General features: G+C 29.6%; 1 protein-coding gene across 2 annotated transcripts; it reads left to right on the forward strand.

Annotated features, from left to right (window-relative positions):
• Positions 1–2,958: 2,958 nt before the first annotated feature.
• LOC130976699 (probable protein phosphatase 2C 4) lies at positions 2,959–8,282 on the forward strand. 2 transcript variants are annotated; one of them, XM_057901616.1, is made up of 5 exons: positions 2,959–4,512; positions 4,744–4,857; positions 6,294–6,558; positions 7,611–7,747; positions 7,859–8,282. In XM_057901616.1, exons 1-4 carry the CDS (start codon positions 3,181–3,183, stop codon positions 7,724–7,726), a joined length of 1,827 nt encoding a protein of 608 aa, XP_057757599.1. In that variant the 5' UTR covers positions 2,959–3,180; the 3' UTR covers positions 7,727–7,747; positions 7,859–8,282. The 2 variants fall into 2 exon arrangements, with proteins under 2 accessions (XP_057757599.1, XP_057757600.1); XM_057901617.1 differs by lacking the exon at positions 7,859–8,282 and having other exon boundaries at positions 7,611–7,826.
• Positions 8,283–11,325: the final 3,043 nt, after the last annotated feature.

Below are 11,325 nucleotides of genomic sequence, written 5' to 3' on the forward strand. Positions count from 1 at the left end.
TAATACATATAATTAGTATTATGAATTTGGTTTAATAAATTAAAAAATAAATAAATAATACTAACAAAAAATTAAAAGAAATAAATTAGAAAATACTACTAAATCAAATTGATATAAATTATAATAAATTATATAATATTTAAATATCTAATCAAATCAATTAGTTGATATAGTTAATTTATCATAATAAATTGTATTTAATGTGTTAAAAAAATAAATTGCTAAACACTCTCAGAAGCATGTCACGTCAGCTCCATCATTAAGTGCACAGAAACTTTATTTTTATATAATAGAATAGATAATAAATATAATAGATGAGAATATAATATGTGATTTATTTTAATTATAAAATTAGTAATATATAATAGATTTTTTATGAATCTTTATTGCTTGTTTGTTGTTAATTTTACGTTATTACTTAACAATTTCTGCTTATGAAACTATCAACTATCTAATATTATGGTTTAGTTAATAAAAATGATGACATTAATTTTTTTCTTAAGCCTTGTTATTATTTATAATTAGAAAAGAGCCATAAATAAATTTATTTCCTTAATGAATGTTAATTTTGTTGTAAAATTCTATATTATCTTTAAATTTTGTGTGGTCATCTTCATATAGTGACCAGAAGACCATGATTATCTGAGTGTAGCACAGGTACAAGACTCAAATATTTATAATTATTTGGGATTTTCTTCAATCCAAATTGGAGAAGATTGAAAACAGCTTACAATTGAAAATACTATTTAGAAAATTTTAACAGGTTAACCACATTTTGGATTTTAAATGTACAACCCTAGAACATAGATATTGAACCAAAGCTTATCCAGATAAGTTAGTATGCTAGATCAATCAAGGCTGTTGAACTTCAGCAAAGATTGACTTCTCTGTCTAATAAATCTCAAAATCTTAGGTCTAATTTTGCTCTGAGCGCAAGATACACATTTATAGACTTTGGGTGCTAATTCTTCATTAAAATACAAACTAGGTTGATGTAATTAAAAATTGAATAATACAAACTAGGATATATAGATATCTTATTCATCACTTTTGATTTCTTGCTACAATAATAATACATTATCAGATCTCTTAATAGCCTGCATAACTGCATATATAAATCTCTATACTTTTTTTTTAATTTATATAATGGGAGGTTATTTAATTAGATCAGATCTCTTACTGAAGAATGGTCTTTTGGTGTGAGTAGTAACTTGAAAATAGTCCCTAAAAAAAAGTTGTTTTATTCTTTTTCAGTTTGAATCGGTTATGTTTTTTATATATGTAGGACTTGGTTTACCCCAAATATATAAGCCCTCAGGAATGGATAATGCTGGCACTGGCACGATACATCAAGAATGCACTAAAGAACTATGATGATGATGAGGATGAAGATGACACTGAAGACTATAGCTGATAGTTTTAGTATGGTTGAACAATATACTAGGAATTATAGTTGATGATCAATACATTTTGATTATGTTTTGAATTATATTGACTTGCTTGTTTATAGTACTTTTCTTTTAGTTTGATAATACGATGAATTTGTTTATTTTTTGAAATATTATAAATATTCGAATACAAATTAGATAAAAATTTGTATTAAATTTATATTTATTTTGTATGAAAACAAGTTTATTTTATAATTAGAAAAATAAAAAAAATTCTGTTTTACCTTACTGACGGATTTACAGACAGATTTTCTGTCTGTAATCAGATTGTGAGATGATTTTCCAAAGTTTAAATTATAGACGAAAAATCTGTCGAAAAATCTGTCTGTAATTACAGACGGAAAATTCGTCTGAAAATCCGTCTGTAATTACAGACGAAAAATCCGTCGGTAACTAGTAAAAATCCATCGGTAATTTTCTAACGGAAAAAAAATCCGTCAGTAAATAATTTTCGATGGGACTTTACAGAGGGATAAAATCCGTCGGTAACCAAAAATCCGTCTGTAATAAAGACTAAATATGTCTGTAAATCTGTCTGTATTAAATCATTTTCTAGTTGTGTATGTTAGTAAAAAAATAGGAGAGAAATAAATAAAAAATATTAATCATCTAAATTTCTAAAATTCTAAAAGAGTAAATTACTAAAATGTTATCTGAAAGTTTATATTGTGGACCAAAAAATTCAAAAAGATATTAATGATAAGTAAGTTTTCGAAAAATTTAAAAACGCGACAAAAAGAACTAAATATCAAATATATATTATAAAAAATACTTTAGAGATTAGATTTTGATGTAAATTTTTATAATTATTATTAGAAAATTTTAAAGTTAGTAATTTTATGTCAAGTAAATGTTTTAATTTTTTTTATTATAAATTACCCTATCCTTTTGAAAATTAAAAAGAAAAATTTAGCGATTAAATTTTGTTTCGATTTTTTGTGTACTTTCTAAATATTTATTCAAATGTTGATAAAAAAATTTTAGATTAAATGAATAAATCGTTTGCTAAATACAAAAATATTTTTGTCACTAAAAAAATATAATTATTAATTATTTTTATCAAATTTAAAAATTATTTTAAATAATATTTTTAAAAAAAAATTTATCAACAAATAAAATTATCCTAAAATGAATGAATCATAACATAACATTAAAATTCTTCATTAAATGCTTGTCAATGCCAAATCAATTTCTATGCTGAACTCTTGCAAAAGTCAAATGACAAAATTAACTTCTACTCCTATTTCAAATTTAAAAGTGCACCATGCATCATCCCCTGAAACCTTTCTCCTCTCACATTTCAACGCCCCCAAGAATAGAAAACAAAAAGTCAAAAACAAAACGAAACTGCTTCTCAAGCATTTAACTCAAACTGATAGTCAACTTTTCTAAAAGAAAAATAGAAATATTAATTGCTCAATAACTTTTTTATATTTGTTCTATATTTAAGTAAACACTAATCAATTTATATTTTTTCGCTGAAAATGATAAAAGATGACCCCTAGGAAAATCGTAAAAACTGCAATAAAGTCAACACCTCTTTATTTCCCTCCTCTCACCCGATGCGGTTTTTTGCTTCCAACTTCATTACTTCAACTCTGTTCTGTTCTGTTCTGTTCTTCTTCCCTCTGCTCTCGATTTTTTCATTAGCGCCAATGCACCATTGAGATCCACAGAAGAAACTCAAAGCTTGAATTGAAACCCATTGTTTGGTAGCACTGTCCATCTTCCAATGGGTAACCGAATGGGTAAGCTCTGCGTCTGCTCCTCCGACACTGCCGGAGAAATCTCCGGCAGATTCGACAACGGGATAACCTTCCTCTCCGATTCACATGACAAAGCTCTTGGAGACTCCATCTACTATGTGAGACCAGACAATTCTCACTTCTCCCGTGGCAGCAGCGGCAATGTGTTTTCGGACGGCAGCGCCACCTTCGTTACTTTCCGGTCTGTGTCCGGGGCCACCGTGAGTGCAAACACGTCGTCAACGCCTTCGACCTCCCTTGATGATTCTCTTCAGCAAGAGACAGCTTTGGATTCCTCTGCTTCATTTGAGAGTTCAGGTTCCTTCGCTTCCACAACCATGACAACCTCAATAATGGTGCCTCTGCAACCGCAACAACACTCTCCTGCTGATGGATTCTTTATTCATACCTTTCCAAAGAGCCCGTTGAATAATCGTGTCTTGAACGGTCAATTAGGTGATGAGAAAGCTTATGGTTATGAACATGCCAATAACAAAACATGTGGGCGAAGTTTGAAGAAGTTGCTGAGTGGATCGTTTCTCCCCAAGGAGAAGAGACCGATTTTCAAGAACAACGGGAATGCTAACGCCAGAGTGGGTTGTAGCACAAATTTGAGTGATGAACCAAAGTTTCATAACGTTGTTGTTGTTGATGATGATGATGATGATGACGACGATAAGTGTAATTTGTCAAAGGGCTGTCAGAACTTGCATTGGGCTCATGGTAGAGCCGGCGAGGATCGTTTACATATCGTGATTTGCGAGGATGATGGGTGGATTTATGTTGGGATTTACGATGGATTCAATGGTCCTGATGCCACTGACTATCTTCTGAACAATTTGTTTTATGCTGTTTATGAAGAACTCAAGAAGATACTGGGTTGTCAAGATTCCAAATCGTTGGTGGATGGTGGTTCTTATTCTTCCTCAAGTTTCAATAAAGAAAACAATCCAATAGGAAATGGAAACTTGAAAGTAGAGAGAAGGAATAGCAGAAATTGCAAGAAAGAGGTGAAACTGAACATAGAAAACATGGTGGAGGCTAAAATGATTCTTGAGAATGCGAAATTGAGTGAGTGGGATGTTTTGCAAGGTCTTTCAAAGGCGCTGAGGGTAACGGAGGCGGCGTTTCTTAAGAGTTCAGATGAGATGATAGCTCAAAATCCGGTGTTGGCTATGATGGGTTCTTGTGTGTTGGTTATGTTGATGAAGGGGGAAGATGTGTACTTGATGAATGTTGGAGATAGCCGAGCTGTGTTGGCAACTCATAATGGGAATTCTCTTCAGCTTACTATGGAGCATAGCACTCATGTCAAAGAGGTAAGTTTTCTAATACAAAAATTATACGAAAAACTAATTAATATTAACCAACAGAAAAAGCTAGTTACCTAGCATTACTCTAGATTTTGTATTTTTCACTAGTTATTTTATTTTTCTGCAAACTTTTAAACACGTGAAACATTGAAAATAAAAATGATCTGAAAAGCTATGCTTGTTGGAAGAATCACAAGTTCATGAGACTAGCCAGTTAAGAATTGTTATGTATCTCAGGAGGTTCGTAGAATATGGAGGGAGCATCCAGATGACCCTTCTGCTGTAACTAAAGGAAGGGTTAAAGGTTACTTGAATGTCACAAGGGCTTTTGGAGCCGGCTTCCTTAAGCAGGTAATTTGGGATAAAGTAGTAAAGTAAGAAGTTAATCACTCTTAAATTAAGATAATAGGATATATATTTTATAGAAGTTGCAAAATCAATATGATTAACCGTTTGCTTTACCACAATTTAAATTCAGTAATTTGATATTCATATTTAATTTCTTACATTACTTCATTCATAAATTAAGAAGTGTATATTTTCCTAAATTTTAAGACTCCATTTGGTAATAATTTTTGGGAGAGATATACAAAGATATTGAACAGCAAAATATCTTTATTTTAAAATAATATTTGTTTAAAAATTTTTATTCACAAAAAATTAAGGATAATAGAAACTATATAAAAAATTTTCTTTAATATTTCATCTTCATTTCTTATTTCTATAGTTTCTATACAAACAGATTATCAAACACATTTCTATTATATGTTATAATATTGATTATGTGTTTTAGCTATCATAATTTGTAAGACTTATCATCAACTTTCAAAAATTTAGATTCAAAATTAGAATTTAATTTTAATACATTATTAGTATAAAATAGTTATATTGATTATGTACACAGCGACAAATCTAGAAAATTTTGATAGTGGAAGTGAAATATATATAACATGATGATGAATTTTATAATAAAAATATTACGTTTAATAAATAAAAAATTAGCTATCAAATTATCTACTATAAATTTGTGTATAAATAAATATATTATTTAACTTATTTTTAACGTATATTTTGTATTTTAAAATTTGTATTTTAAGATTTATTTTGTACAAGTGATTATTTTATGTATATGTAGCATAATTGTTGTTATAATTATATTTTATTATTGTAAAATATGATTAGGTTTCAAAATATCTAATTACAAATTAAAATACTAAAATAAAAATTTAAATATTTTTTTATATTTTGTATATGTCGTTAAACAATCATTTAAAACTTAACTTTCATACAATTAGCTCTTGATGATATTCATAGTTAAAAAAGTTCATTGAATTAGTGCTGTTATTATGAAAAAAAAAAACTAAAGCTAATTTCAAAAGAAGAAACACAAATGGATTCTTTCGAGTCGATTTCTAAGAAAGAACACTAATCTTATTTAAATTTGAAAATTGATCATTATAATGAACATCTAATATGAAGTTCTCAAATTGATTATTAAGTGTCGAAAGTTGAATAAAAATTATTTTGAGGTCAAATTTAATAATTTAGTGGGGGTAAATAAATATTATTATTATATACTACTCAATAAAATTTCAAATTGTAGTAGGGCGCTTGTCACTACGCTCATAAGAGTAAATCTACCCCTAACTACACGAATGGTCATCTAAAAAAATAGATGTGATTCAACGATCGCGTAAAATGTTTTCAGCTTTCAACTAATTAAATTAGTCTTTAATTTTCTTGATTATTTGCTAACCAGCCACTTCACCAACTTCTTAATTTTGTAGCCTAAACAAAACAATGCAGTGTTGGAGACATTCAAAGTGAACTACATTGGAGACTCCCCATACATTACATGCTGCCCTTCACTCCACCACCATAGGCTCGGTCCAAATGACAAATTCCTCTTACTCTCTTCTGATGGAATTTTTCAATACTTCACCAATGAAGAAGCAATTTTTAAAGTGGACTATTTCATCACTATGTTCCCAGACATAGATCCTGCACAACTTCTCATTGAAGAAACACTGCACAGAGCAGCCAAAAATGCTGGTAAAAGGCACCTTGTTTACTAGCTATGTTTCTTGCATTAGGTTTACAAAAGATATCGTAACGATTCATTTAATATATCTGCTAAAATCAATGCTAGAAAAAAGATGTGTTATTAAGCTGTCTCAAAATAAATTCACCTAACATACCTTTTTAAATTAATAATGATATACTTTTTTTGAATAAAGAGTTCTTTTAATAAGAGATATGGAGATGTTTGGTAATAAAAAAAAATGAGTCAAAAACAGCTAAAATTTATTTTATTTAATAATTAATGAATGCTAAATAAGATAATTTTTTATTATTTTTTTATTTTCTTAATATTACCGATAATAATAATAATACCTATTACTTAAATTTATTTTCATGTGTCAATGTTTAACATGAATATCTCAATTATCAATCTTCTCATTATCAATAAACAAATAAAAAGATAAAAATACACATGAAAAAGTATAAAGGAAAACAAAAATTACACCCAAAAAATTTCAAAATAACTAATGCACTCCAAAAAATGTTTAACCAAGTCAAAACTTTCTGTCAGTTGTGAAGGATTTAGTTAAACAAACTAAAAATAATTTTTTGAGCTGTTATATCGAGATTTGGGTGATTACAAAATATATAATTTTAATTTTATGTCAAATAAGTAAAAAAAATCAAATTTTACTTGCCTAAACATTTTTTGAGATATATTTGGCTATTTTAAAATTTTTGTGTGTATTTTTGTCTATTTATTCAAAAAAAAAAATTATCAATCTTATCTATTTTTTCATACAAAATTGATGGTTATTAAAATGTTAGTGTCTACACTTTTGACTACAAAATCATCTTAATTTTTAAAGAAAGAAAATTTGGATTTTTTAAAAAAAAAATAAAAACATTAAATGTATGTAACTAACTCTTTATTTTATTTAAGAATTAAGAAAGTACTTAGAAAAATATAAAATTGTTCAACTCTTATTGTTTATTTATTTAGCTTTTACTAATGAATGCTCTTCTCAAATGCACTTGAAGAAAGCAAGTTATAGTTTGACTTTTTATTTTTAATGGTGCAGGTATGAATTTCCATGAGTTGCTTGATATCCCACAAGGAGAAAGACGACTTTACCATGATGACATTTCTATTGTCATAATCTCTTTGGAGGGAAAAATATGGCGTTCGACAGTATAAAATATTCACATAAAACAAATGGTATAATTAACAACTAAGTGACTAACTACACTAATATTGAGAGTTTTAGCAGATTCCTTTTATTTTCTCTCCCGATTTGACATTTTTTTTGTTTTTTGTTTCTTTTTTAAGATGTAACATCAAATAGTCAAAATTAGGCATAGCCAGCGGAAGATAAGAGCTACCAGTTCATATATTTACTTGTAGACAGTTCACAGTTGTTTAAAAAGGAAGGACGAGTTCTGTTTTTTCGCGAACCTCTACATATTGCAAGGGATTAACGGAAATATCAAACTATATACAACAAATTTTCAAGGAGATCAGAACCAGAAATTAGTTGATATGAGAAGGTATAATCAGTCAATAAGAGGTTGATACTGAAAGAAATTTGTCCCTTTTATTTCAAATTCATCAAGGTAGATATCTGTTATATAAAATATAATATATGGCCCTATACCGAATTGATGTTGATTTTATTGTTCTTTGTTAGTTTGCAGAAAAGTAAACTACTCTGACATTTTCCAATTGTTTTGTTGCTATTTGGTGTCAGCTAAGGAAGATCTGTGTAAAGTTTAATATATAATTTTTTTAGACTCAATGTAGAAGTTAACAGGATATATAAATAGTAAATTTATTTTAGATAAATTTATTAGTGAAACTCATTTTTATTATGAATATAGTAGCTAGAACCTATCGTACTTGTCTAGCTGTTTTTCTACTATTAAGTTATATTATTTTTAAAAGATAAAAATATTATAAATTAGGTAAATTTCACTTTGTTATTTCACATTTTATTTAAGGATTTGTTCGTATATTCAATCAGATAACATTCATAAAACATGAGTGTCTTTGTAAAAGTTTTAAGATAAAGTTATCAAAATATTAAAAGTGTCTAATCTTAAAATATTTTGACCTTTTATTATTATATGTGTATGTTAAATCTTTTATTTCAATGAACAATTCTCATTATAATTTGATTTAGTAGTAATCTTTAAATCTTTAGATTATACTATAATCTAGTTTAAGTCTTACTTAAAACAGTTAATATAAAATATTTAAAAATTTTACGTTAGTGGGATATCTAATCCGAGTCACTTCTTAGTTTAAAAAAGATTAAAGAAATATTATTTAAAGTTATTAGATTAGTAAAGTATCTAGTGTAACTAAAAAAAATTAGTAAAATATCAAAATTTTTCTGGTTGGTGATGTATCTAATTTGAGTCACTTTTTTGCTTTGAAAGTTTGAGACAACAATATCTAAAGTTTTTAGATTGGTGGGTATCCAATTTGAGTGTTTGACAGAAAAGGTAAGTAGAATATTTAAGGTTCTTATGTTCGTGAAAAATCTAATCTAAATCACTTCGTAGACTTAAGAAGGCTTGAAGAAATAATATTTAAAGATCTTAGATTTTACTTTTGTTCAGTGTAGTTAAAGTTGTAGTATGAGAATGCTCAATAAAAATAATACCTATTCTACATTTATTCTAATTGTAATGACCCAATTCTTAGCATGTCAAGACCAATGCTAATAGTAGGAGGCTACTTATCTATCAGTTTATGGGAATCTAGACTCTTTATTAATATATATTCATATTAGCTTGTTGTACTAATCATAAACGTAAATGTTATTGAATATCGGCTTTTGTTAAGCTTTGTGGGCATTCATATTACAGATAAAGAATAGGTATACATCTTAACATCTAGCAAACATAAGTAAGGCAAAAAAAAAAAAAAAAAAAAAACAAATATATCACTTAGTGTCACTAGGATTTCATATATACATCAAGGGAATAACATCAGTCATGTGAACCTTGACACACCTTCCATATATTACATTATATATATACTATAGACTCTTACGAATATATGTGGCCTCAGGTTTTGACTCATTCAAAAAGCTCTAGTATGGTACCTAGGCTAACAAGGAAACAATAAGTCCTACTTCTCGAGAAGAATTCTAACAAGGACAGGAAAAATACTCTAGCCTCCAAAGCATTACATAGTATCGGGTGTCTTTAAAGCGCAAAACGTATTTTATAGTCTGGATCGTAACAGAAAGGAAGTTTCGTAATCTCATCCAATGTTACTGTCGGCTCCATCTGTAGGAACAATGAAGGAAGGGGGGAGGGGGTGAGAACCAACAATTCCTAGCATGGTACTAACGAAGGAAAACATTTCGTATATCGGTCCTAGGGTAAGTCTCTAGCGTTGGGATAGTTGTATGCACGATCATTTCTACTTTAGGTTTACAGTTTTTAGTCTCTTTCATTCCATGACAGTTTCAATCCTTTTCAATCTAGTACAGTCTTAGTTCCCTTTTACATCATTCATTACTGTTTATATTTAATACCATGGTTAACCTCATAATAGTCAATCAGCAATAACAGAAAATTAGAGGCAAGTCACATATCACAAACATATAGCATTGTCATAGAGCACAATCACAAAGAATATGCGACAAAAAATCATGCTGCATGTCTGTCCTACACTAGCTATGAACTCACACGTCGATTGACTATTTGCAACCTAATATTATCTGGGAACAAGCCCCGAATATGGCTTCCCATTTGTATTCGTTAAGCTTACATATTGGGATGGATAAAATCATAACTCAATCCCGACACTCGATAATGGTCGCAGAGCTTGATGCCTTAATATGCGTGTAACACTCTACCACACAAAATTTTATGCTTAAGTCGTAAAATAGAGGTGGCTGGACACGCACACGCACACGCACACGCACACACACAGAGATTTATATATATATAACCCACAACCCAAAATACCTATATACAACCCTAGTTCTCCGTACACCTCTAAGAGGTATAAAAGTAAAACAAGTTGTTAGGAGAATTCCATACATATAGTCATATACAAATAGTACACAAAATAATATCCCAAAGATCTACTTCGCTGCAGAACTCCAGACGCCTAGCGAGGTGCCTCTCGACCTGCATCTGAAAAACACAAACATCCGTATGGAATGAGAACCGGGAGTTCTCAGCAAGGTAAAGTGCCGCATACATAAGATATAAGGTCTTGGAAAAGTCAGAGGCAATCTTAGAACTCTGACACTCAGATTAAAAAGCTTAAAGAACTAAAACAGAAATCATAAATTAAGGTGGTTTTCTAAGGATTCACTACAAGAAAAAAGGCCTGTCGGCACCCTTTTTTCTTGCCACGCTTTTAAAGCGTGCCCAAAAGTGGTCTATGGGCACGCTTTTGCGAGGGTGGCCACTGATTTGGAATTTGGCCACGCTTTTTTTTGCCATGCTTAAAAAGCGTGGCCATAGAGAGAAATCGGCACGCTTTTATGAGGGTGGCTACTAATTTGTGATTTGGCCACGTTTTTTTTTGGCACGCTTCAAAAGCGTGACCATAGAGAGAAACCGGCACGCTTAAAAAGCGTGGCTAGTTAGTTTTTCAATGGTCACCTTTTTAAAACGTGCCCATATCTTATGTTTATTTGGACACCCTACAAAAGCGTACCGATAGAGTTCCCTCCTTCCAAATTTAGTTTCCACCCCTTTTTTTCACACCACTTTTTTTTCTAAGTTTTTATGTTTTAACCCTAGACTAGTGTTTCGAAAATCACTTTT

This window comes from Arachis stenosperma, chromosome 4 (genome assembly GCF_014773155.1).
Source record: "Arachis stenosperma cultivar V10309 chromosome 4, arast.V10309.gnm1.PFL2, whole genome shotgun sequence".
Taxonomy (NCBI): domain Eukaryota; kingdom Viridiplantae; phylum Streptophyta; class Magnoliopsida; order Fabales; family Fabaceae; genus Arachis; species Arachis stenosperma.